The sequence below is a fragment of the Vipera berus genome (assembly GCF_964194415.1).
Source record: "Vipera berus genome assembly, chromosome: 9".
In the NCBI taxonomy this organism is placed as follows: Eukaryota; Metazoa; Chordata; class Lepidosauria; order Squamata; family Viperidae; genus Vipera; species Vipera berus.
The window spans coordinates 2260712-2284519 of NC_138212.1; the positions used below are offsets into that span (position 1 = coordinate 2260712).

General features: G+C 51.2%; 1 protein-coding gene across 5 annotated transcripts in view; it reads right to left on the reverse strand.

Moving 5' to 3' along the window:
- The window catches only part of ACTN4 (actinin alpha 4), a 74587-nt gene that overhangs the window by 2797 nt on the left and 47982 nt on the right, over window positions 1-23808 (reverse strand). Inside the window, exons 1-13 of one of the 5 annotated variants that reach the window (XM_081334233.1) lie at window positions 21739-21803; window positions 16202-16275; window positions 14575-14667; window positions 12313-12543; window positions 10746-10893; window positions 7939-8089; window positions 5153-5261; window positions 4927-5067; window positions 4317-4499; window positions 4016-4150; window positions 3435-3614; window positions 2411-2557; window positions 733-813 (exon numbers count right to left, since the gene is read on the reverse strand). In XM_081334233.1, coding sequence (XP_081190359.1) covers window positions 733-813; window positions 2411-2557; window positions 3435-3614; window positions 4016-4150; window positions 4317-4499; window positions 4927-5067; window positions 5153-5261; window positions 7939-8089; window positions 10746-10893; window positions 12313-12543; window positions 14575-14667; window positions 16202-16237 — 1635 coding nt within the window. In that variant the 5' untranslated portion in view covers window positions 16238-16275; window positions 21739-21803. Of the gene's footprint in view, window positions 1-732; window positions 814-2410; window positions 2558-3434; window positions 3615-4015; window positions 4151-4316; window positions 4500-4926; window positions 5068-5152; window positions 5262-7938; window positions 8090-10745; window positions 10894-12312; window positions 12544-14574; window positions 14668-15141; window positions 15223-16201; window positions 16276-19062; window positions 19270-21738; window positions 21825-23185; window positions 23272-23808 lie in introns of those variants that run through there. The other 4 variants (XM_081334234.1, XM_081334231.1, XM_081334230.1 and 1 more) reach the window with 4 other exon arrangements.

Genomic DNA, 23808 nt, shown 5'->3' on the forward strand with positions numbered 1-23808 from the left:
CTACATGTATGAGCTGGCTACGTGCTGGCTGGGGAATTCTGGGAGTTGAAGTCCACACCTCTTCAAAGTCGCCAAGCTGGAAAAACACTGGCTTAAGCAATGCAGCTCAGTGTGGGTATAACTCGGGGTGTTTTCTCGTCCTTGTGTCCTCGCTCCCCTCCCCCCTCCCCGAGCACCGGTGATTTCCCTTCCCCTCCCTTGCCCCTGCCCAGAGGCCCTCGCCAAGAAGGGCAGCGAGAGGTGCCGGAGGAGCAGCAGCAGCGTCAGAGCAGCGAGAAAGCAAAGAGAAAGCCGTAAGCAGAGGGCGTACCAGGCTGTATCCCGTGGAGATAAGGAGGGCTCTGTAGTCGTCTGCATCCATGCTCCCCGTGCGCTTCTACTCCAAGCAGGCAACAGACAGGAAGGGAGGGAGGACAGACGGGACAAAGGAAGGTGCAAAGGCGGCGGGCGGGCGAGCAGAGATGGGTAAAGCATGCCGAGGTCAACGATTAAAAAAAAAGACATCGACCCCACAGGAGGAGGAGGAGGAAGAGAAGATGCAGGAAGAGAAAAGTCAGTCAGAAAGTATTTGGGATGGGGGGTCAGCACGAGGGGTGGGGCGGGACCAGATGCCAAACATCAGCACAATGGTCAGAGGAAAGGGGGAGAGGTGGTGGTGAAGGAAGAGAGAAAGGAGACCGGTTAATTGCAATTGTCACTGGTGGGCGGCGCGACCGACGGGCAAACGGGTACCTGTCTGTCATTCTCCACATCGTATCCCAAGCTGATAAGACACGCCTTGAACTCTTCGGGTCCCAGGGAACCGCCGTGATCCTACCACCAGGCCGCGGGTAGGAAGGGGCACAGGGCACGGAGACACGCCCATCGAGGAAAAGGGGGTGGCAGGGAGGCCCCCCGTGAAGCGAGGAGCAGAGGGGAAAAGACACGCCGTTAGTTAGTTCAAGGCTGGCTGTTGTGGGGGATCCAAACCAGCTTAGGACTCTTAGCCCAGACCGGACGTGGAAGGCTCTAGGGCAGGGCTAGGCCACCTTGGCTCTTTCAGGACTCGTGGACTTCAACTCCCAGAATTCCTGAGCCAGCCACGCTGAGGGGAAAGGGAGAGGTTTCCAAGCTGAGCCATGATGGCTCAGGAATTCTGGGAGTTGAAGTCCTCGAGTCCTAAAAGAGCCAAGGTGGCCTACCCTAGGCCTAGGTCGTTTTATGACTTGTGGACTTCAGCTCCCAGAATTCCTGAGCCAGCCGCGCTGAGGGAAAAGGGAGAGGTTTCCAAGCTAAGCCGTGCTGGCTCAGGAATTCTGGGAGTTGAAGTCCACGCATCATAAAAGAGCCAAGGTTGCCTACCCTAGGCCTAGGCCGCTTTATGACTTGTGGACTTCAGCTCCCAGAATTCCTGAGCCAGCCACGCTGAGGGGAAAGGGAGAGGTTTCCAAGCTGAGCCATGCTGGCTCAGGAATTCTGGGAGTTGAAGTCCTCCAGTCCTAAAAGAGCCAAGGTGGCCTACCCCCTGGACTAGGGTGTCTCCCCGCAGCAGGAAGAGACGGAGGAAGGAAAGGCCAAACAAGGGCTGGCAAAGTTACTTTTCATGCCTGCTTCAGCTGGGCAGACCACTTCCTGCTGGCGGCAATCCAATGCCCTGGGACTGCTGGGCCACAGTCTGTTGCCAGGGCAACCCAATCTGCACCCCAACGCTTGGGTCGGGGAACATGGCGGGGCTCTATCAAGCTCATCCTGACCTCTTTTTTGGGGGGACCAGCAAAAGCAAAATGTTACGGGAGGGCCCTAGCATTGCTTGACCCCAAAGGATCCTTGTCAGGGGACCAGGAGAAGGAGGGTTATTAGCAGGTTTTAGACTGACTTGAGACACTGTCATTTCATACCAGCATAGTAGACCGAGGTGGCTACAGGGATCTTAAGACTTGGACTAAGAAAACCCAGATTACAATCCCAATCCAGAATAGCGTGATCCCGACTGTCTCAAGTTGGGCTTCCTTTTTTTTAAAGATAGGATTCTAGGCGACTGAATTAAGATAATGTTAAGGAGCAAAAACCAACCAACGCCTCAGTAACACCCCTGGTGTAGACTAGATCAGAGGACTGGAAGGGACCTCGGAGGTCTTCTAGTCCAACCCCTTTTGCTCAAGGCAAGAGCCTTACACCATCCCAGACAAATGGCTGTCCAGTCTAAGAGGCCCAGCTCCTAAAGCACCACCCAGCTGACACCACCATCGCCCTCTTGTCTATTCCACCCCTGAATCCAAACGTAAGAAAACTTGCCCAATTGCACTGCTTCCCTGCGGGGAGACTTACAAAGAGGCAGGAAGGGCACGCGGCCACATTCACACATGTAAAGGGAAATCTGCTATGCAAGAGAGGTCCTCCCTGGCTATCCCACTTCTCCTACTCGGGTTACCTTGTCAAAGTGATTGAAGGAGGCCCGGAATTCTTGCATCTGCTCCTGGCTGATCCCTTTGGCATCCCGGGTCAGGATCTGATTCTCCACCTCGTTGATGGTGCGGGCAATGGTGGTGAGCAGCTGTTCCCCTCCAACCCGGATGTGCTGGACGTGCAAGTGACAGGAAGAGGGTAAAAAAAAACCCAGCCAGAACCGACTGCCCTTATGTGTCCTTCCCCCTCGACTCCCAACCAGCCGTCCGTCCGGCGCAAGCGGCGTCCTGAAGTTCCTTATGTCTGATTTTCTTTTAAATCTCTCTACCGTTTTCTCCTGGCCCTGGATGTTCGTCTGAGCAAGTTATTTCTAGCTATGCATCTGCTTGTTTAACTCACGCACATGCTGAAAGAACCACAACGAAAACAACACCCAGGCGCGTTTCAAACAAGGATGTCAAAGTTGAATCTACTCAGCTGGTGAGAACACAAGGAGAAGGCCTGCCGAGAGCATGTTCACATGCACACACAAGGGCGACATCTCCCTGGTGTGTACTTAGCGGTGTATTAAAATTTCAGCCCAACTCCATCACTCATCTGGACGATGTACAGAATAAAAGCAGCTGTGCGGGCCTGGACACTTATTGTAAGTGGTGGAGGTTTGTTCTCCGAGCTCGTGGGCTGGTTTCTGAACGTTTCGTTACCGGGTTGGCTAACATCTTCAGCGGAGCTTAGGGTGTGTCTGTGTCTTTCTGCTTATAAAGGCTTTGTGTGGTCAGCAGGTCTTGCGATGGGTCAGGAGTGGGTGTGTCAAGTGACACCAACCAGCACTTAACCTTCCAGTGATCCTCACCTGACACGACCTCCCCGTCACCTGACCCATCACGGGACCTTCCCTTGACACATCCACACCTGAAGCCCTTCTGAGCAGAAGAACATAGATATTCGCCACTATTGCAAACTTACTGGAAGCTCCTCCTCTTACTAACATTTACCAAGACGACCCGCCCACCTTCCCTACGGATCGACCTCCCTGGCTGTGTTCTCACCTCCATGGTGTAGTTAGTGTGCTTGTTGTCGAAGATCAGAGCCTCCTGGATGAGCTGGTGCTGCTGTTCCAGGAGGTCGATGTTGGGTTTGTACTCAACAATGTTCAGCTCGTATTGCTTGAGGTGGTTCAGCTGGTCCTCCAGGGTGCCGTTCATCTCAATGGAGATCCGCCCGATCTCCTGGTCAAGGGAAGGCCAACGGATCGGGTTGACACGTGCTTGGAAGGCTCACATCAAAAAGGGAGACCACCGGTGCCCTTAGCTGGGTTGGCAGCCCACCTTCTCTTGCCAGCGGACCCTCAGATGGTCTCCCAGCAGCAACCAAGGACCGTGCCACCAGTGTTTGTGGGCAATGAGTTTCCTTCAGTGGAGCTTATGGGATTACGGATTATGTAAAATCCATCCAACAACCATCCTGAGTTACAACCATGATGGGTAGGCTCCATCGTGGCCGTAACTCGAGGACTACCTGTTTAGGCCGGTCTGAGTCTTCACGCAAATCTGAACCCTTAGGCTCCCCCTGCCAAGCTCCATCTTTCTGGTTTCCCCCAGGAAGGAGAATCCGGGGCAAAGCTTCTCACCTCCATCTTGGTCTGGATCCAGGGCCCCACGATGTTGGCCTGACTGGCGAACTGTCGGCGCAAGCGTTCATTGGACTGTTGCTTGCTCTGCTCATCCTGAAGGGCGCTGTCCCTCTTGGGTACCAGTTGCTGGACCTGTTGGACCCAAAGGAAGAGAAACACCATGAGGGCAACGATCCTGAGCTTGCCCCAGCTCAGGGAGGGAGACCTCAGGTTGCAGTCCAAGGTGGGCGGGCTCTGTCTTCAGCTCCGCCCACTGAGCGTGCACACCGGACGGTCCGGGAAGTGCAAGCACACCCACCCTTTCCCACTTGGAGTTGATGATCTGAGGCGTGACTGAAGTGTAGGGATTGTTCCCAGAGAGTTTGATGTTGTTGTAGTCTGCGATCCTCTGCGCTTCCCTCTGGATGTCCAGGATGGCTTCTCGTTCTCGGTCAGCATCAGGCAACGTGGATTTGAACTGATCGTGGGCAGCGATCAAGCCCTGGAACAAAACCACATTCCAAGTCGAGATGGGCAAAACCGGGTAATTTCGGCCCAGCCTGGCACCCAGCAAGACACGAACTTTTAATTGGACATTGACTGATAAAGAGGGGAGGGGGGGATGGGCAGGGGAAAAGGGAAAGTTAACTGCATGGTTTTCGTGCCAAGCCAACCTATTCTGCCTGCTCTAATCTGTAACCGCTTTGTTCTCAGTATAGTCTTGGAAAAAGAAATGAACCAGGACTCTTTCTTTGCTAATTAAACTAATTAAACTGGATGACACATTGGACCAGACAGCAAACACCGTCGGCTAATCTCCCTTAAGCACCGCTCATCTCTCTCTCTTTCTCTCAGCAGAAGCCACGGTAGACATTTCCAGATCCTTGTACCATAGAGAGGCTAGGAAAACTCATCACGCAGCCTTGTACCTCTATCTCCTCTATGGTGTGGACAATGAACATGTCCTGGAGGTCCTCCATGGCACTTTCCATCCAGTTGTTGAAGGGCGCAGCCCGCTTGGCATATTCCAGGTGGAGCTGGTCAATGGTCTCCAACTGCTTCTCCGTTTTCTTCGGAAAGAGACGGGCGAAATGATTAGCTCACCTTACACCACGCTCGCTCCCTCGCCTCTGGCAGGGGCAGCTTTCGGCTCACCTCCAGCGCTTCCCGCCGTGTGTGGGTCAAAGATCCTAGACAGTCCCACTGATCGCAGATCTTTTGGCACCGGGCATTGACACTGGGGGAGTCGTAATAATCCAGCTCGCTGTGGGGCAGAGAAAAGGGAGGGCATTGGAAGGTAGGCAGGTAACCAGGAAACCGTTCTCTCGTTTGGGCCGTAATTTTGTCTCTCCGGGGTCACAGAAACCAAGAAGGATCAAACTTCATTTAGGTAAATGTACCTTTTTTAAAAAAAAAACCATGAATGGGTCAACTGTGTGTCATGTTGCTGTAAGCCACTGAGAATCTAGCTAACCTGACAGCGTACAAATTACATAACTACAGGCAGTCCGTGACTTACAACCGGTCACTTAAAGACTGTTCACAGTTACAACGGACCTACCTTGGGGCTACTTACAATCCAAATTCCAAAATCCAATGGTCACCTCCCCGTGGTCACGTGACCAACGCAGACACGTTTCCGGCTGTTTGTAGGGGTCCTGCAGTCATGTGACCGCATTTCTACGAGGGCTTTGCTGAAAACCTGGCGCTTACTGCTGATTTTTCGACAAAACCGTGCTCGTAGCAAACCATCGGTTCGCTTAACGATCCTGATGATTTCCTTAACCGCCGCCACAAAAGGGTCCTAAACTCCCCTAACCTGACCCAGTTTACTGACCACGACGGCTCTGTTACGGTCATAAGTCAAGAACCGCTTGCAAGCAAAGAAACGTTAAAATGTCCGGCTTGGAGCAGCCCTCTCTTTTCCTCCACTGCCACCGATTCTGGCGGCTTTTTCTGAGATTTTGCACTTCCCGTGTTTGGCGACAAGAGGGCACCCGGAGACCGCCTGGGCCGCGAGTAATTCTGCACGGCTGCCAAACCTCCTTCGGAATGCAGTGCCGAGGGAGACAAGCCAGCCTCAGAAACATGGCATGTTGCTTTAAGGACCAGAAAGGAAACAGCATCCAGCCGCTGGCCAAGCCAAACAACTGGGGAGGAATCTGGAGGGGGTGTGTGTGTGTGTGTGTGTGTGTGTGTGTGTGTGACCCAGGGAACATGAGAAATTCAGGAAAAGAGACCCAGACTGGAAACAAAGGCTCTGCCCTCAGAATTGTGACCGGCCTCCATTCCCAAGTTTCTCCGATGGCAGATAAAGAATTAAGGATTCCCCCCCCCCAAGCTCCCCAAATATTGGCAAGCAGCATCCTGGGATGAGTGTGCGTAAGTGTGTTTATGTAAAGAGGCAGAGGGCTATGCATGAAGTTATGCTATCAGGCCACAGGCTTTTCAAGTTCTCTGCCACCTCTCAGCCCCCCAAATAAGGACCCCCATTCAGGGCACGCTCAGCTCTGGCCTGTGTGTGTACTAATGGCGTGTGAGTTTATCCGAGGGGGGGGCAGGAGGAGTGCGGGGGGGAGGAGTTTGCTGTAAACTCTTACAAGAACCGCATTCTGGTAACACACAAAGGGAGGAGGGCTGGAGAACAATGGGGGTACTGTGTAATGGGGGGGCGGGGGCAAAGAGAGGGGAGGGGGGGGAGAAAACACCCTTTGAGGAGCTTATATTCCCCCCCAAAAAAAGAGGTGATCCTAGCTGACTTCAGACGGGAGTCAAGGAGGCTGTTTGGAAAAGGATCTTAAAAGACAGATGGGGGGGGGGAGCTGCAAGGGGAGGGGAAGGAGGGCTGCTATTTTGAACTTGCCAAAAATACCTTACAACGTCTCTTTGTGTCTTGCTGCAAGACGGTCCAAATCACACACACACACACACACACACACACACACACACAGAGGTTGGCAGGGAAGCCTTTTAAAAGGCTTGGAGGTTGCCAAGGCGTGTTTTTTTTTAACAGGATGCAAGGGAATTTTACAGCTTCAAGTGCTCCAGAGCAAAGAATTTTTACAGCCCATTTTCAGAGGCCTGGTTCAGGAGGAATCAGAAGGAATTAGGGCAGAGGAGGAGGAGGAGGAGGACTGCGGGGGTCCTTGGTGCCTTCTGGGCTGGGTTGTTTTCTTGCAGACATTTCACTACCCAACTTGGAAGAATCATCAGCACTATAAGAGAGTGGGTTTACGGAAAGGAAAGGAAAGGAAAGGAAAGGAAAGGAAAGGAAAGGAAAGGAAAGGAAAGGAAAGGAAAGGAAAGGAAAGGAAAGGAAAGGAAAGGAAAGGAAAGGAGGAAGGAAGGAAGGAGGGAAGGAAGGAAGGAAGGAAGGAAGGAAGGAAGGAAGGAAGGAAGGAAGGAAGGAAGGAAGGAAGGAAGGAAGGAAGGAAGGAAGGAAGGAAGGAAGGAAGGGGAAAGGAAAGGGGTAAGAAAGGAAAGGGGGTTCCCCAAGCTGGTGCTGAGATTTATGATAACCAAGTTGTCTCCCCATGATGGAGAGCAGGCATCCCGTGCAATTTGAAACAGGCGGGTTTTAATGCAGGGGATAATTTACATAATGAGCAGGATTGGGGTCAATCCTTTGAGAAGTCCATCTGTTGAGAAAGATGGTGGTGGTGAGGAAGAGGAGGAGGAGGAGGAAGAGGAGGAGAGCCATCAGCAAGATGGACAACCCCAGAGGGGCACTACTGAATTTGCTGAAGGACCAGGGAAAGGTCCATCTAGGTGGTCAGTAAGAGTCAATCTTGACTTGATGGCACATAATCAATCAATCTGGCACCTAAATGCTGCCTTTGGAGGAGGAAACCTTGGACCTATCTGGATAACAGCCCCTTGCACATTCCCCCCCCCCAAAGAAAACGTCCTGTAGAACAACAACACAGCCAGGTCTCGCCTACTTGAGCTCCTGAGCGATGGCCGCGATCTGTTCCACACGATCTTGGTGAGCCGCCAGATCGCTCTCAAAGGCTTCGTGCTTCCTGATCAGGGCCTTGATGTCGGACAGGGTGGCCGTCTCGTAGTCCTTCTGCTTCAGCATGGCCTCCTTCCCTGAGAAGACCAAGACGAGGAGGTCAGGAAGCCAGTGGGCCAAGCGCTCCTCATTTCAGGCAACAAACCAGGTAAGCGGGCAGCAGGTGCAAAATTTCAGCTTTCCGCCTTTTCCACAAGGGCAGCTGATTCGAGGTGCCCCGGCAGAGGCCGAGGCGAGCTCAGGTCCTTCTCGGGGTGCACATCCCCAGGACCTGTTTTCCCTTCCCGGGTTTCCAGAGGCCTGGAATCAGCTCTGGTGAATTCAGGCACTCCTCCACTTCAACCACACCTGGAGCCAGAACTTTCACTAAGTAAGCAATGAGGTTGTTAAACAAGTCGAGCCTGATTTTATGTCCATTGTTTTTTTGGGCTGCAATCATTAAGATGGTAGAGGACAGGAAGGCCTGGAGGAACGTGTCCACGGAGTCGCGATGGGTCAGACACGACTTTGCAACTAACAACAACGACGACAACATTAAGCAAATCCAGCTTCTCCCATTTACCTGGTTTGTCGGACAATCGGGTGACCCGGGGAGGCTGCAGACCACGTAAAGGCATGCCAAATCACAATCACGTGACCGTGGAGAAGCTGTGATGGTCGTAAGTGTGAGGATCGGCCGCAAAAACCACTCTTTTCAGTGCTGCAGTAACTTTGAGCTTGAAACGAATGGATCCCTCCCTGAGCACCAGGAATCCATTTTGGACCCCCTCCGCGCAGGAACTGCTAGCAACAGTTCACCTAGTGATGGTTCAAAGTTACAGCGGCACTGAAAACGGATGACTTACGACCGTGGTTCACACTTACGACCGTCACAGCCTCCCCGTGGGCACATGATCAAAATTCAGACACTTAGCAGCTGACTCAGATTTACGATGGTTGCAGTATGTCGGGGTCCCATGATCCCCTTTTGCGACCTTCTGACGAGCAAAATCGAGGGGGAAGCCTGATTCACGTAACAACCGGGAGGCTAACTTAACAACTGCGGTGGTTTGTTTAACAAATGTGGCAAGGGAATCCATAAAAGGGGACAAAACTGTCTTAAGAAAGCTCTCGCTTTGCGTCACAAACATTGGGCTCAGCTGTCGTCGTAAGTCAAGGACTAACTCTATCCCCTGGGCCTCGGTTCCCCCGATGGTTGAGATTTGCTTGCTGCCGACATAACTCCCCTCTGCCCCCCACCCACCCACTTTGTCCCCCAGCTTCAGCCGAGGGCCGAGCCCCCTTTGCTAGCCCACCTCCCTATTGCTGGGGTTTCTCCCTTAATCGCAAAACTATTTGGCTTAAGAGCCGAGAAGCTGCTGGACGCTTGAAAATGCTGCCCTGTTCCAATCAGCTGTTCTACGGGACACGCTCGGCTTGGAAAATCTGGCCTTGGTCACCAGCCAGGAGAGATCCAGACAAGCGAAAAGCCCCCACGGTGCAATCATGGACGGGAGTCTCCATCTGGCTGCGTGCAATTTCGGACAAGAGACACGCTCCAGGTTGCCACAAGAGAGGCTGGGGCGAGACTTGAACCAGGAACATCGGAACAGAAAACCCCTTTCTTATTGCCCCGTATTAAACTGTGATGTTATTCTACAGCAAAGCGGGAGGGGGGGAGGGGGAGGAAGATTGTGACTTCTGGAGTTGTCCTGTGCAGCTCTCACAAGTTAGTGAGGAAACCTAGAATCTGCCCAGGACCAACCAGGTGATGAAGCTGAGGCCTTTAAAGCAGAGTCTGTCTCAACCTTGGCAAGTTGGAAGACGGCTGGACTTCCGTTTCTCAAACCTCTGCCCCCCCTCTCGAAATCGACAAGGTGGAGGAAGGTCGCTTGAAAAGAGGGCGTTAATCTGTGCCATCGGAAGCAGGCAACTGCCTGCCCGCCACCCGTTCTCCCCCTGCCCAAGTCATCCCTGTGGTCCCAAGCACGTGAAGACAAACCAGAAACAAGCACGAACGGAGCGGTGGTGCAATCCAGGATGCCGTTAAAAGCAGAGTTGAGGCTCTCCCTGGCACCACCGCCTGTCCACTGCCGTCTGCAGCCCAGCCAATATCTGAAAAATTGGCATGTCCAGCATCAAAAGGAAAGCCCTGTCCTCTCTCCCCGCCCCCTCCCCCCCAACTGCTCAAAGACACCCTCTACCTTCCATGGCAACTGCTTAGTCTGATGGATGAAGCCACAGAGGGAGGGGGGCTGGCGCTCTCTTGTTGTTAAAAGAAAATAAAGGAATGGGTTTCGCACTCACAGCAGTCCAGCAGGAAGCTGCAAGGTGGCTGATAACCTTTTCTCCACCCTGGGCTATGCTAAGAATAGGGCTGTGACAAAGGAAGGTAAACAACTCAAACGTGTTCTGGGTCCTGGAGTGGTCCCTGACACCACTGCTACCTTCAGCAAGAGGCTAGGTGGCTTCCCATGGAAGGCCAGGCCAAGGAGATCCTTGGGCCTGCAGACTTCTGGAGAACTTCCTCAGATTTGTGAAAGACAGACAAAGTATCCCCCAAAGTCTCCTTTTTCCAAGGGATTGTAGTGGTCAGAGGAAGACCACCCAAGGGATGAGATGATCTACTTAACAGCCGCAATGGAACCGCCTTGCCTGGCGATGGAAATTCTCGTTCCAGCTGTGGTCGTAAAATGAGGACGACCTGCAAAGGAGAGGTAGCTGGGTCAGCCTCTCCGTATCCAGCGCTCTCACCTTCGGTCCAGGCCTCGTGGATAGAGGCCTTCTGCCGGAACTTCAAAGCCAGGTGATCCAGTCTCTCCAGCCTTCGGATTTCATTCAGCTGCCACTCTTCAAAGCCTTTCTCGGCCTGTTCCAAGTGCTGCCAGCCGTTGTTGATATCCTGGCGGGAGGATTTGGGGGCAAGTAAAACAAGACACGGTCTCCCAAACTCCGAAGCGAGATGGTCTTGCGTGGTTCCCCGTTTTAAGGACTCAATCGGGGGAGCCCACCCTGCTTATTGAAAGATGTCACCCTGAAGGCCTCGTCTATTTAAGCCAGCGTTTCTCAACTGTGACAACTGTAAAGCGTATGGACTTCAACTCCCAGAATTCTGGGAGTTGAGGTCCACACATCTTAACGTTGCCCAGGTGTAGAAACACTGACCTGGAGGATCTAGTAGTACTCAATTTACAACAATTTGTTTAGTGACTGTTCGAAGTTACAATGGTACTGGGAAAAAGTGCCGCATGACCGTTTTTCGCACTTACGACCGCTGCAGCCTCCCCCCCGGTCACATGATCAAAATTCATCTGCTTGGCAACCAACTCACATTTATGACGGTGGCAGCGTCCTGGGGGTCACGTGATCCCCTTTGGCGACCTTCCGATGAGCAGAGTCCATGGGGGAAACCAAATTCACTTAACAACTGTCTTACTAACTTAACTGAACTAATCCACTAACTCCGGGGTAGGCAAACTCGGCTCTTTTAGGACTCGTGGACTTCAACTCCCAGAATTCCTGAGCCAGCCACGCTGAGGGGAAAGGGAGAGGTTTCCAAGCAGAGCCAGGCTGGCTCAGGAATCCTGGGAGTTGAAGTCCACAAGTCATGAAGGGGACATGGTTCCCCCATGCTGGCTCAGGAAATTTGGGAGTTGAAGTCCACGAGTGATAAAAGAGCCAAGGTTGCCTACCCCTGCTCTAGGTCACAGGTGGGGAACCTTGACTCTTTTATGACTCGTGGACTTCAACTCCCAGAATTCCACAGCCAGCCATGCTGAGGAGAAAGGGAGAGGTTTCCAAGCTGAGCCATGCTGGCTGAAGAATTCTGGGAGTTGAAGTCTACAAGTCATGAAGGGGCCATGGTTCCCCCATGCTGGCTGAGGAATTCTGGGAGTTGAAGTCCACAAGTCATGAAGGGGACATGGTTCCCCCATGCTGGCTGAGGAATTCTGGGAGTTGAAGTCCACAAGTCATGAAGGGGCCATGGTTCCCCCATGCTGGCTGAGGAATTCTGGGAGTTGAAGTCCACAAGTCATGAAGGGGCCATAGTTTCCCCATGCTGGCTCAGGAATTCTGGGAGTTGAAGTCCATGAGTCATGAAGGGGCCATAGTTCCCCCATGCTGGGTCAGGAATTCTGAGAGTTGAAATCCACGGGTCATAAAAGAGCCAAGGTTGCCTACCCCTGCACTAACTGAAATGATTTACTTCATAGCTGGCCAGAAAGGTCGAAAAACGGGGCAAGATTCACTTAGTCTCGCCTAGCAAGAGAAGTCCGGGGCTCCGGTGTGGCCGTTAAGTCGAGGACCACCTGGTACTCACCGACACCATTCTCCCTTCGGAGGGCATGAAGGCCGGCCGGTTGCTGAGTCGCAGTTTGGTCTGCAGGGTGTTGAAGTTGATCTCCAGCTGGCACTTCTCCTGCACCTTGGGCGGCTTGTGGACCCGCCGGTAGTCCCGGAAGTCCTCCAGCTTCTGCTGCATCTCTTGCATGGTCTTCTGGGGAACCCGGTTCTCCAGCCAAGGGATGGTGCGCTGAATCCACTCCAGCAGCTGCGGAAGCAGACCAAAGCAGCCCGGTGAGGAAATGGACCATATCACAGCATTAACAACCCAAAGTGCTGCAACGCGCGGGGCAGGTTGGGTAAAGGTTGGCCCTAAGTCCAGGGGTGGCTACTGAACAGCAACCTGAATCCTACGTGTTGTAGTGTTGATCCGGAATTAGGGGACAGTATAGGAAATATCAGGGACGCGGTGGCTCAGTGGGTTAGGACGCTGAGCTTGTCGATCAGAAGGTCGGCAGTTTGGCGGGTCGAATCCCGAGTGCTGTGTAGTAGAGTGAGCGCCTGTTACTCGTCCCAGCTTCTGCCAACCTAGCAGTTCGAAAGCACGTAAAAATGCAAGTAGAAAAATAGGAACCACTCCGGTGGGAAGGTAACAGCTGTACTGGGTGAAATCTTTTATCATATGTGTGTCACCTTTGCTGGATGGCTTGCTTATGGAACCAAAAAGAATCAATACAAGGATTCTTGCCTCTTTTAGAGGAGCCCATCTTTGTTCAGCTGAATAAAAAACGTAAAGCTTGAAGGCAACGTCTGGTTTCCTGTATTTTTTTTATCGAGCCAAACCTCAGAAGCTGCATATCACCAGGAGAAACCTATTTAGGAAAGCTGGCTTGGCTTAAGGGAAGTTCTTCAGAGGAAGCCATGTCGCTGTCTTTCCAAGATCTTCTCCCATAATGTCGATGGAGATTCTCGGTCATCCAGGTCACAGTGGTCCCAAAGATGCTTTTTCAGGAGGCAACTGGGCTTTCTTGCTCTTCCTTTGAAGACGTTTCGCTTCTCATCCAAGAAGCTTCTTGGATAACAAAGCGAAACCTCTTCAAAGACAAAACAAGACGGTCCAGTTGCCTCCCGGAAAAGCATCTTTGGGATCTTCTAGCACGCCAACGATGGAATGAAATGACCCCGGAGGTCCTTGTCCAAATCTAGAATTCTCCGAGGTTGTACAGATGGGCAATTGGCCCACTCATTCCAGGATGGATGGGTAGAAGTAACCCAACCTTACGTTCATCATCCATTTCAGCTTAACTCACCTTCTCAGATCCTTCTTGGTTTTTACTATCAACCTGTCAAAAGACTCAATTTTCTCCCTGTGTGCCTTACCAGCCCTAAGAAGGATGGGTTAGAATGGGACAGCGACAGAAGATGTGGCCACAATCAAAGACCACCTTCCCTACGTTTGGAAGGTGCCAGTTTGGGGAAGGTTGGCTACGGTAGACTGTTAGCCGATTTGGCAGCTGTTCCCAAAGTCCAGAGGAACTTTTAAGGACTAAAGACAGACAGCAGAAGAGAGGATGGAAGTCAAAAAGCTGATTGTGCCTGACAGCAGAGAAACAATAGGTTGGTTTTTGACCAGTGGTTCTCAGCTTTGGCAACTTGAAGGTGTGCGGACTTCCAACACGCTGGCTGGGGAATTCTGGGAGTTGAAATCCACCCGTCTTCAAATTGCCAAAGTTCAGAAACACTTGTCTTTGGAGATTCTCAGTCAACCAGGTCAGGTTGTTCCAAAAGTGCTTTTTCACGAGGTCAGGAGCTTCTTGGATGAGAAGTGAAATGTCTTCCATGAAAGACAGGAAAGTCCAGGTGCCTCGTGAAAAAGCACCTTCAGAAACGCTTCTTTTGACCCGGGGAAGTCATCAGGAATAAGCATGAGGTCTTATTAGGTCTCTCTTTGGAGCACAAACCAGCAAGTTCAGAGATACATCCGTCCTAGCTTCAAAGCCTCTGCAGACTCTGCAAGCAATTGGATTTGCTAGCCAGCTCAACCCCCGCGACAGGGATGAAATATTGTCTTTGGTGAACCTGGTTATGACGTCCACCTTAAGACGTTCAGACTGAGAAGTGATCAAAGCACCCCGTCACTCCCCCAATTTCTCAATGGTCTCAAATATATCCAACAGAGCCCGCTGACAGATGGGATTCACAAAACTCTTGGCTTGTCACAGGCTTTGACAAGGGGGGAAGGGTGTCACCAGGTTCAGCTCCTGCCTATTGAAAACAGGGAAGGCTCATCAACACTCACGTCAGAAGCCAGCTTCTCGTAATCTTCCATCAGGTGCTCATTCTCTTGGTTGACGGCCAACACTTTGCAAATCCTGTTTGCAGCAGTCTCGGCCTACGAGCAAAACAAGAGGGGAAAACTGATGACTCAACGAGCAAACGCCTTGTAGACCAAGACCTACCAAGGAAAGGCACAGCATGAGATGGAAGCAATAATTAAACCATCATTAGGATACAACTGAGCTCCCCCACAAGTAGAGAAAAAGCAGATTTGGAGCAAACAATTAATTAAGTCTCAATCCAGTATGAGGACGTAATCCGGAGCAGCGTTTCTCCACTCTGACAACTTGGAAGTTGTGTGGACTTCAATTCTCCAACCATATTTGGGTTCTCCAGCCATGTAGGAGCTCTCCAGCTAGCTAGGGAATTCTGGGAGTTGAAGTCCACCCATCTTCAAGTGGCCAAGCTTGAGAAACGCCGATCTGGAAGCCGTGCAGACCTTTCCCATTAGGAGTATGGGCGTAACTACTAATGCAAGCAGAGACAATAGCATGCTAAGCGTAACGCCAGGTCAGTTGATCGGACCAACCTTGGTTTGAGCTGCTGAATAACAGAAGCAGATGAGAAGGCTCATCTTTTGCATCTGGCTGATCACAGGATCATGGCTTAAACCAATGCATGTCCCAAACTCATATACTTCCTGTTTCGGTCTGCTAGAGTCGAACACTTGCATTTACAACTGTTGATGCATCACAACCAAGACACAATAGTTAGCATGCATGGATCAAAGCTAGCATCTTTCAACCATGGTTTCAGACCCTGATTTAACCCAATACCGATTACCGTATTTTCTAACTTGGATGTTAAGGGTAAACAATCGGTTTGCATGGAGATTAAGGACTCATGCAAAAACCTCTAGTTAGCCTAGCTTTGCATAAGCCAAGGTTTGACTATTTCAAGAGGACTATGGTACTTTTATCTAGGATTCAGAAAGCACTGCTCAAACATTTGCTGTGGCATTTATTCTATTATCTCCTGCAAAATCCCCCCCCCTTTTTGTTCCTTTGCAAGCTGCACAACCTCTCAGTGGCACATTCTTGGTAGCTCCCCTTTCCTAAGTCAATCCTATTTCAACCAAGTCATGCTTAAATCATAAAACCATAGGGCTGGAAGGGGACCTTGGAGGTCTTCTAATCCAACCCTGCCCAAGGCAGGGGTCCTTATCCCATCCTGGACAAAGGTCTGCCCAGTCTCTTCTTGAAAACTTCCAGCAATGAGGGGTTGATTGTTATTTTCCCCTCTCGGGTCCCAGTGACCGTAACCTTCCCAGTTTCATACGGATAGCTACATTTCAAGCTGACAAAAAAAACAAAACACCAAAAAACAACCCCAAAACACAAGAAAGGAGAAATGAAACCAATTACCAACCTTTCTCAAAAAACGACAGGATATAAAAGTCAAGGTTTGGGGTTTTTTTTTTAAAGGCAGCAGGAGCAGGGCAGGTTAAAGGCCTGCTAAAAAGAGGGGGGGGGTACGGTGTTGGGAGTTCCCGCCGCAGCACCCACACCTGGCTTACCCCAAAGCAAAAAAAAAAAAAGGGACAAATTGCACAGAAGCCATGAAATGGGAAAAGTCAAGAGTTCAAGTACCTTGCTAGGAGCAGAGAGAATCCAAGGGAAGGACATGGAACCCACACATCAACAGAAAGGGTGAACAGGAGGGTCTATAGAAGGGGAAGGGGAGAGAGCCATGGAAGAAATGAGTTGCCAACAAAATAGGATATTCAAAAGAAAAAAAGAGAGAGATCTTTTATTCCCACTAAAAAAAACCCAACCAAAAACAAACCTACAAGTCATTTCCCCCCCACCCCACCCCGGTGGGAATCGACTGACTGACCGACTTAAGATGTCTCCCGTGCTTGCTTTGGACCAATGTTCCTCAACCTCTGCAACTTGGAAGATGTGTGGACTCCAACCTCCTGGGTGTTGAGGTCCATACGTCTACCAGTTGCCAAGGTTTTGTGAAACAGGGGTCTCCAAACTTGGCAACTTAAAAGATTTGTGGACTTCAACTCCCAGAATTCCTTAGCCACTCCACAAGTCTAAAAGTTGCCGAGTTTGGAGACCCCTGCCTTAAAAGACTAAAGGACCCAGCATGGGAAGAGAGGGCTTTTATTTTCAGGAGGAGCTTAACTTAGTTCTCAAACACTCTCCAAATTGACTGGGATTTACTTCAAAGTACCTCAAAGTCACCGGAGATCCGTTACAACACATATTCCTTGCAATGCAGGGGAAACTTGTAGAATTGAATCGGTTAGGCCACAGCCGGGGGGTCTCCAAACCTAACGACTGTAAGACTTGCGGATTTCAGCTCCCAGAATTCCCCAGCCAGTCATGATGGCTGAGGAATCCTGGGAGCTGAAGTCCACAAGTCTTAAAAAGTTGTCAAGTTTGGGGACCCCTGTGCCAGAGGTCCACCAAGCATGCCCAGGCCCAAAACAATGGTCTTGAACAGAGGTGTCAAACTGCTGGCCCGCGGGCCGGATGCATCATGCATCATATGTCATGACACGTCATGTGACATTGCGAGCTTGACACCCCTGGTCTTAAAGGTAGAGGCAGTGGTGCTGAGAAAACACACACCTCCAAATGCTTCTATTTTTCCCTGAATGACTACGCAGACAGAAGAATCCCACAGCTGTATGGCAGAGAAGACAGACCTACTATGGCTGTTATTTACACAGCTGGAACTCTTCTTCTCACCTGACATTCCCAACAGCCAAGGTCGGCCCCACAAGGTGGACCAGAGCAGGACATCAACTCTATAGGAAGGCTAAAACTTCTTGAATTGGGCTGTAACAAGAGAACCTCACAAGTCTGATTGTGCTCTACATCCACCTGTACGTGCTCAGTGTATCAGGGTGGTGTCTACCTAAGTGGCTTCTGAATGTTAGCTTGCTGTGAGGGGCTGAAAAACTCCTCATCCTCTTTTGCCTAGGTTAGCAGTGCTTGCATCTCTCCATTGAGACCCATCCTCCTTGCTCTCTACGTATGGGAGGGTCTCAGATCTGGGAGCTGCAGGTCCCCTTGAGGAAATCAGATGGGAGAAGGTTGATCTGTTATAAGTCTACTCTAATAATGTACTCCAAAGATCCTCATTCAACTTCTGCCCACCCCTGTTGCAAAGCGATCTTCCTTCATCGTGGGCCCCCAAGCATGGTGGTTGAGGTTCAGCACATCCGAAGGGTTCCAGGATGGGAAAAATGGGCTGCAGGACATAATCCTGTAACTGAGGAAGCTGGAGGGTTTAACCCGGGGCTTGATTGACAAAAGTCCAGAAGGATTTTTAAAAAATGAAAAGGAGGTCGGAGGCAAACCTTCACTTCCTTCTGGAACTGATGATGTTACCTAGTTGGGTAGTGAAACGCCTGCAAGCAAACCAGCAAGCTCGGAGACCACCAAGGACCCCATGGTTCAACCCTGAGCTACAGATATTACCTTCTAGATCAGTGATGGCGAAACTTTTAGAGACCAAGTGCCCAAACTGCAACCCAAAACACACTTATGTATTGTCATGTGCCGGGTGGGCGTGGCCCATTGGGTTGCCACGGTCCATTGGGTCGCCGTGGCTGCGGTGGTAACGGCAGACTGGGCGGGACTAAGAACTTTAATCAATCAATTCCAACTTTGCAGGATCTTTCCCCCCCCCCTCAAGAAGTTGAAAATGATTGATTGAACCTTTTTTTTTTTGCACACGGCAGCGGAGGCCTAAAGCGAAAAGGTTTTATAAAACCCAGCTGAAGGCCTAGGACTGGGGCGACGGCGCGCGTGCCCACAGAGAGGGCTCTGCGTGCCACCAGTGGCACTCGTGCCATAGGTTCGCCACCGCGGGTCTAGATAATATCCGGAGACTGCTGAAGCAGCCCACGTGGGACCCCCAAATGACTCAGTGGCTTTTCTGCCGATGTGCTGCGCTGCTAGACCAAATGCAGCCAATGCCCGCCAGACGGGAGGCTCAGCAGCTCCATTCTGACGAAGCAGAGAGGGCAGCTGAGGCCCCCTCCCCATTCCATAGCTGGTGCTCGGATACAAAGGGTGTTTAAAAAAAAACGAGAGGCTAACAAGGCTAAAAGAAACACACAGCCCACCCACCCGAAACGGAGAGAGGAGCATCTGCTTGCAAACCCTCCTGGGTGCACTCAAATTTGGGCACAGCTGGAGGAGATTCTTCCTTCCAGCTGGGATGGGCAGAAAGAGGATTTTTTCCACCCCTGCCGCTCAAAAGCGGGCAGAGGCTCGGAATGCCGACTTTCATATTGATCTTTTCTGGGGGCCCCCCAAAAAAGGCAAATCATCCTTTCCCCTGGAACGCTGGCTCTTTCAAAGGACCAACTCTCAGCCCTTGCAGCCTCGGAGAGAAGGAAGCGGGTGGATCTCTGCTTTCTATGCTAAGTGATCAAGGAAGGCGTCCAGGTGCGCTGGGCCCACCTGAGTCAGGCAGGGGAACTTACAAAATAGGCGCTGCAGAATCAGGCCTGCTCCTTTAAGAGACGGGATGGGGAGTTCTGGGAGTTGAAGTCCACACGTGCTAGCTGGGGAAACGAAGCCCACCCAGCTTCCAAGTGGCTGAGCTTGAGAATCACTGCCCTTGGTGATCGCCCCTTCGCACGCAATCCATCACCAGCTAAACTGCCTAAAATATTGGAAGACATTCTACCCGCCTAAGCCCCCAACGCTTGCAGAGTTCCTTTATTTTATTTTATTAAAGCTTTGGACTTTATTGGGATTTAAGAAAAAACAAAAAACCAACTACTGAGAGTTGTGCAAAGTTGTCGATCTCTTACAAGCCTGATCCACCCACTCAAGAGCCAGTCTGACAAGGAGGAGCGCAAGCCCCCAGAAAAACAAACAGAAGGAGCAATCCAAAAGGGAAGGAACAGAACACAGTTGCAGAGGGCTGGGGGGGGGAGGGAGGCAGGCCTGGCAAGGGGGAGGACCGTGGAAAATGGATGGTTAGTTGCCGCATTCAAGGTAAGGGGGACGCATGAAGGAGGGAGCTTTAGGCAAGGCCTGGCGGGGGGGGGGGTGAGGTGAGGCCAGATTTCCAATTTTCTTTTCCAGGGTCCGAGGAGAAGGAAAGGCCACACTTGGCATCCGATGGGAAAAAGAGACAGGGAGGAAAAGAGACACGGCTTTGTAAAGTGGCCTGGACGTTCTGGCATGCAAAAGCTAAAATTAGCAAGCAAGCAATTAAGCCGGGGGGGGGGGGGGAGAGAAAGAAAGAAAGAAAGAAAGAAAGAAAGAAAGGAAGGAAGGAAGGAAGGAAGGAAGGAAGGAAGGAAGAAAGAAAGAAAGAAAGAAAGAAAGAAAGAAAGAAAGAAAGAAAGAAAGAAAGAAACTCTGTGCCAGAAAAACAAATCTCTAAACCCAGCGCAAACTCATGCTTACGGGTGCATTTTTTGCAGGCTTGGGTCTGTTCCCGTTTAAGTCACTAGGAGCAAGAGAGGCAGAGAAGCTGAAAAGGATTTTAAAATCCACTCGGGCAAGAGCGGTGGTTTTCGCCAGGCCTGGCTACAAGAACCAGCCAGCTGCTCTTTGCAGCAATAGGAACTACTAGGTGTTTGTTTAATTTCAAGAGACAGTTCCCCCCAACACACACACACACACACACACACACACACACACACGTTCAGGAAACTGTGTGGTAACTCTTAATCCTCCGAAGGAAGATTTGCAGAACCCACATCGACCGGCTGCACGCAAACATCGCCCACCCCCTCAAGAAACAATCCATCACCGATGGACACCCCCCCCTTGCAAAGAATTCCTCCTGGGGATTCAGCCTTGTAGCTGTTCTTCCCATTTCTGTCCCTCCAGATTTTAGCTTCCCGCAAGGCTAAAAAGGAACACAAGCCAGGCTGCCCATTTCCCCAGGTTTTCGAATCCAACCATCTCCTGAGATCTTTGGAAATGCAGGGGGGGGGGGGGGGAAGAAAAGAGAAAAAAAGCTGTGGATTCCCAGGTTAGGAAAGAGGCAACTGACACACACACACCCTATGTGGGTGGCCTCCTTTGGCCTGCCACGAGCCGAGCCACGGCCCAGGGGCCTGGACTGCACTGTGCTGGAGACTACATCGCCCAAGTTCAACGCTGGCCAAAATGTCAACTGTCGCGTCGTTTATCCTGCGCTTGAAACCCCAAGGATGACTGGAGGAGGAAGGCCTCATCCAGAAAATTTGGGGGACGTGAAAGAATACCTTGAGGTGTGTGTGTGTGTGTGTATGAGTCTGTGCCTCTCTCTACTGTCTGGAAGAGCCAGCAAGAATAATCAAAACCAGAAAGAAATTTCCAGATGAGACAGAGCATTTTTGGGGGGTGGGGGTGGGGAAAGAGGGGGGGCAGTTCCACAGTCGGGGTCCTTGTGGTGTTTTCGTACGCCTCTCCTTGAAGTTGCTTTCAAAAGCCAACTTGAGCTGATCTCCTGTTTTGGTTTCTGCCTCCTTCCAAAATGGCGGAGAAGAAGGGCAGGGGTGTAGAGGCCCCGTCGGCTTAGATCCGACTTTCTCCAGTCGTGTAGGCCTCCCTTGAAAGCGGGGGCGGACCTCCACTCTCAGAAGTCCCCCTCCCCCAGGAGTTGCAGGCCAACGCCTTAAGGCTGGCAAGGTTCAGGAGCGCACCTGTCTCACTCAATCTTTTAGCCCCTTTGCAACTGCCTGGACCTCAAACTCCCAGCGAGGGGGGTTGACTGGGGAATTCTGGGAGTTGTAGTCCGCACCTCTTCAAGCAGCTACGGTTGAGACACACTGGCCTAGGTTGCGCGGAATCCTCTTCCTGGCCCATGATTGTAAGATTTTCTTTTTGCGGAGGGGGAGGGGAGGGGAAGAGAACCATGTCCGATATCCTAACCCAGGGGTAGGCAACCTTGGCTCTTTTACGACTCGTGGACTTCAACTCCCAGAATTCCTGAGCCAGCTGTGCTGGCTCAGGAATTCTGGGAGTTGAAGTCCACGAGTCGTAAAAGAGCCAAGGTTGCCTACCCCTGTCCTAACCTTACAAGCCCTTTTGTCCTGACATGTATTCCTTTAGTGATGACGAATTCCTTCCCTTTTTACAGCCATGCTCGGCCCGAGATCTCCCAAGCCAACAGCTGCAGCAGCGCGAAGCAGCCCAGCCCAGCCGAAGCTCACCTTTTGAGCCCCCGAGAAAGCATGATAGAAGCAGGAGACATAAGTCATGATGGCCTTCTCGTCGGGCCTGAGCGTGCCTACAATATCTGCGCAAGAGGAAAGAGAAAAAAAAGAGAGGCAGCGTCAAGGGCACGGCCGGAGATCCCTCAGGTCTGCCCGGACATGCAGAAGACCAGAGGCAGGACGGAAGACAGATTTTTGCTCCCTGGGGGAACCAGACCTCAGCTAGAACAGAATTGAGCCCTTTCAAATCCTTCAAGCAGGGGTGGGACATGAATTTTTCCCGTGAGAAATCGGGGGAAATGGGGAAGGGTGAACCAAGAGGGCTATTATGGTGCACCGGTGCAAACGTGTAAATTAAAAAAAAAACACGTGTAAATTAAAAAAAAAAATAGCCATTGCTCTCAAAATATAGCATAGAATAACAAGAGTAGGAAGGGACCTTGGAGGTCTTCTAGTCCAACCTCCTCCTCAGGCAGGAAACCTTATACCAGGGGTAGACAACCTTGGCTCTTTTATGACTCGTGGACTTCAACCCCCAGAATTCCTGAGACAGCATGTGGGAACTATGGCCCCTTCATGACTTGTGGACTTCAACTCCCAGAATTCCTGAGCCAGCATGGGGGAGCTATGGCCCCTTCATGACTTGTGGACTTCAACTCCCAGAATTCCTGAGCCAGCATGGCTCAGCTTGGAAACCTCTCCTTTTCCCCTCAGCGTGGCTGGCTCAGGAATTCTGGGAGTTGAAGTCCACGAGTCATAAAAGAGCCAAGGTTGCCTACCTCTGCCCTATACCAACAAATAAAAGTAGTCCCCACATGGGCCAGACAGGAACAGCCTGCCAGATGTGGCCTGGGTGCCTAAAATACACAGGTCTGGCCAAAGGACCCCATGGAATTTCTCACAAGGAACTCAATTTCATCCTTGACCCCTGAAACAGACCCTTTGACTCTTTGGCCTACAAAATGATGTCACTGCATGTTCTGGAAGTTGAAGTCCAAATGATGAGTAAGGCTACCTTCTTAGGGAGAATTTGGGACCTTGGTCTTCATCAACTCATGTTCTTATTGACTTCTTTTTTGGGGCGGGGGGGGGAAGGATGAATTTTGATGAGTTTTGGAGTTCCTGTTTGGTTGGAGAGTCCTGGTCTCGCTGCCGTAAAATGTTTTAAGGTTGCCTCTCCTTCTTCTAAAGTGGCCTCCATGTACGACAAGCCCTGGTTTCATTTCCCAGCCTCTCCCCAAAGGGATTTTTGGTGAGTTTTGGAAAACCAGCCCGTATTTTTTTTCCCCTGCGTTGGGTCGTTCTGAAGCTTATCCTGAACTAGCTGAGGTCTGGGGTTCCCAGATTGCTTGTAGCGGCAGCCCTCTCCAAGGGAAGTCAAAAGAAGGCAGATGCTGGAAAGAACAGAAGCGGTTAATGGGAAAACGCTGTCCGTCTCTGGTACCTTCTGCGCCCCGGAGAAGGCATGGTAGAAGCTGGAGACATAGGTCATAATAGCCTTCTCATCAGGACGAGCCGTGTTGACAATGTCTGAAAAGCGAACAAGAAGTATTAAGCACATCAGGAATAACTCATCTCCAAACTCATGCCATTTGAGCTCTGACATCACCAAGGGGCCGCAGGCAAAAATCCAGCTTGGAAAAAAGTTAATGCCTAAGAATCCAGACGAACTGACACGGGATGTTAGCTGCCTGTCCATCGTACAAGCTGGGATGCTTATCCAAGATTTGTATCACATTTCCTGCCCATAACTCAAGCCTGTTGAAAGACCGCAAAGCTCGTATATAACTTTGCGGCAATTCCTCGCATTCTTCTATCGCAGCGGGAATTTCAGGACTGCTCTATAATCTTCTGCAAGATCCCTTTCCGTGACACGAACGTTGGGAAACTGCCAGCTAGGCTGGAGGGAAGGGTCAAGTGGGGACTTAGCTTGGAGTCGTTGCACAGCTGCAAACAAGCGTAAGCTTGACCCTCCCCCAAGACCCATGAAACCTTATCTGGTCCTTCCCAGGGGGTGGCAAGCAGTCTGGGGTGAGTCTTGTAACAGAGGTGGTAGGCAGTAGTTAC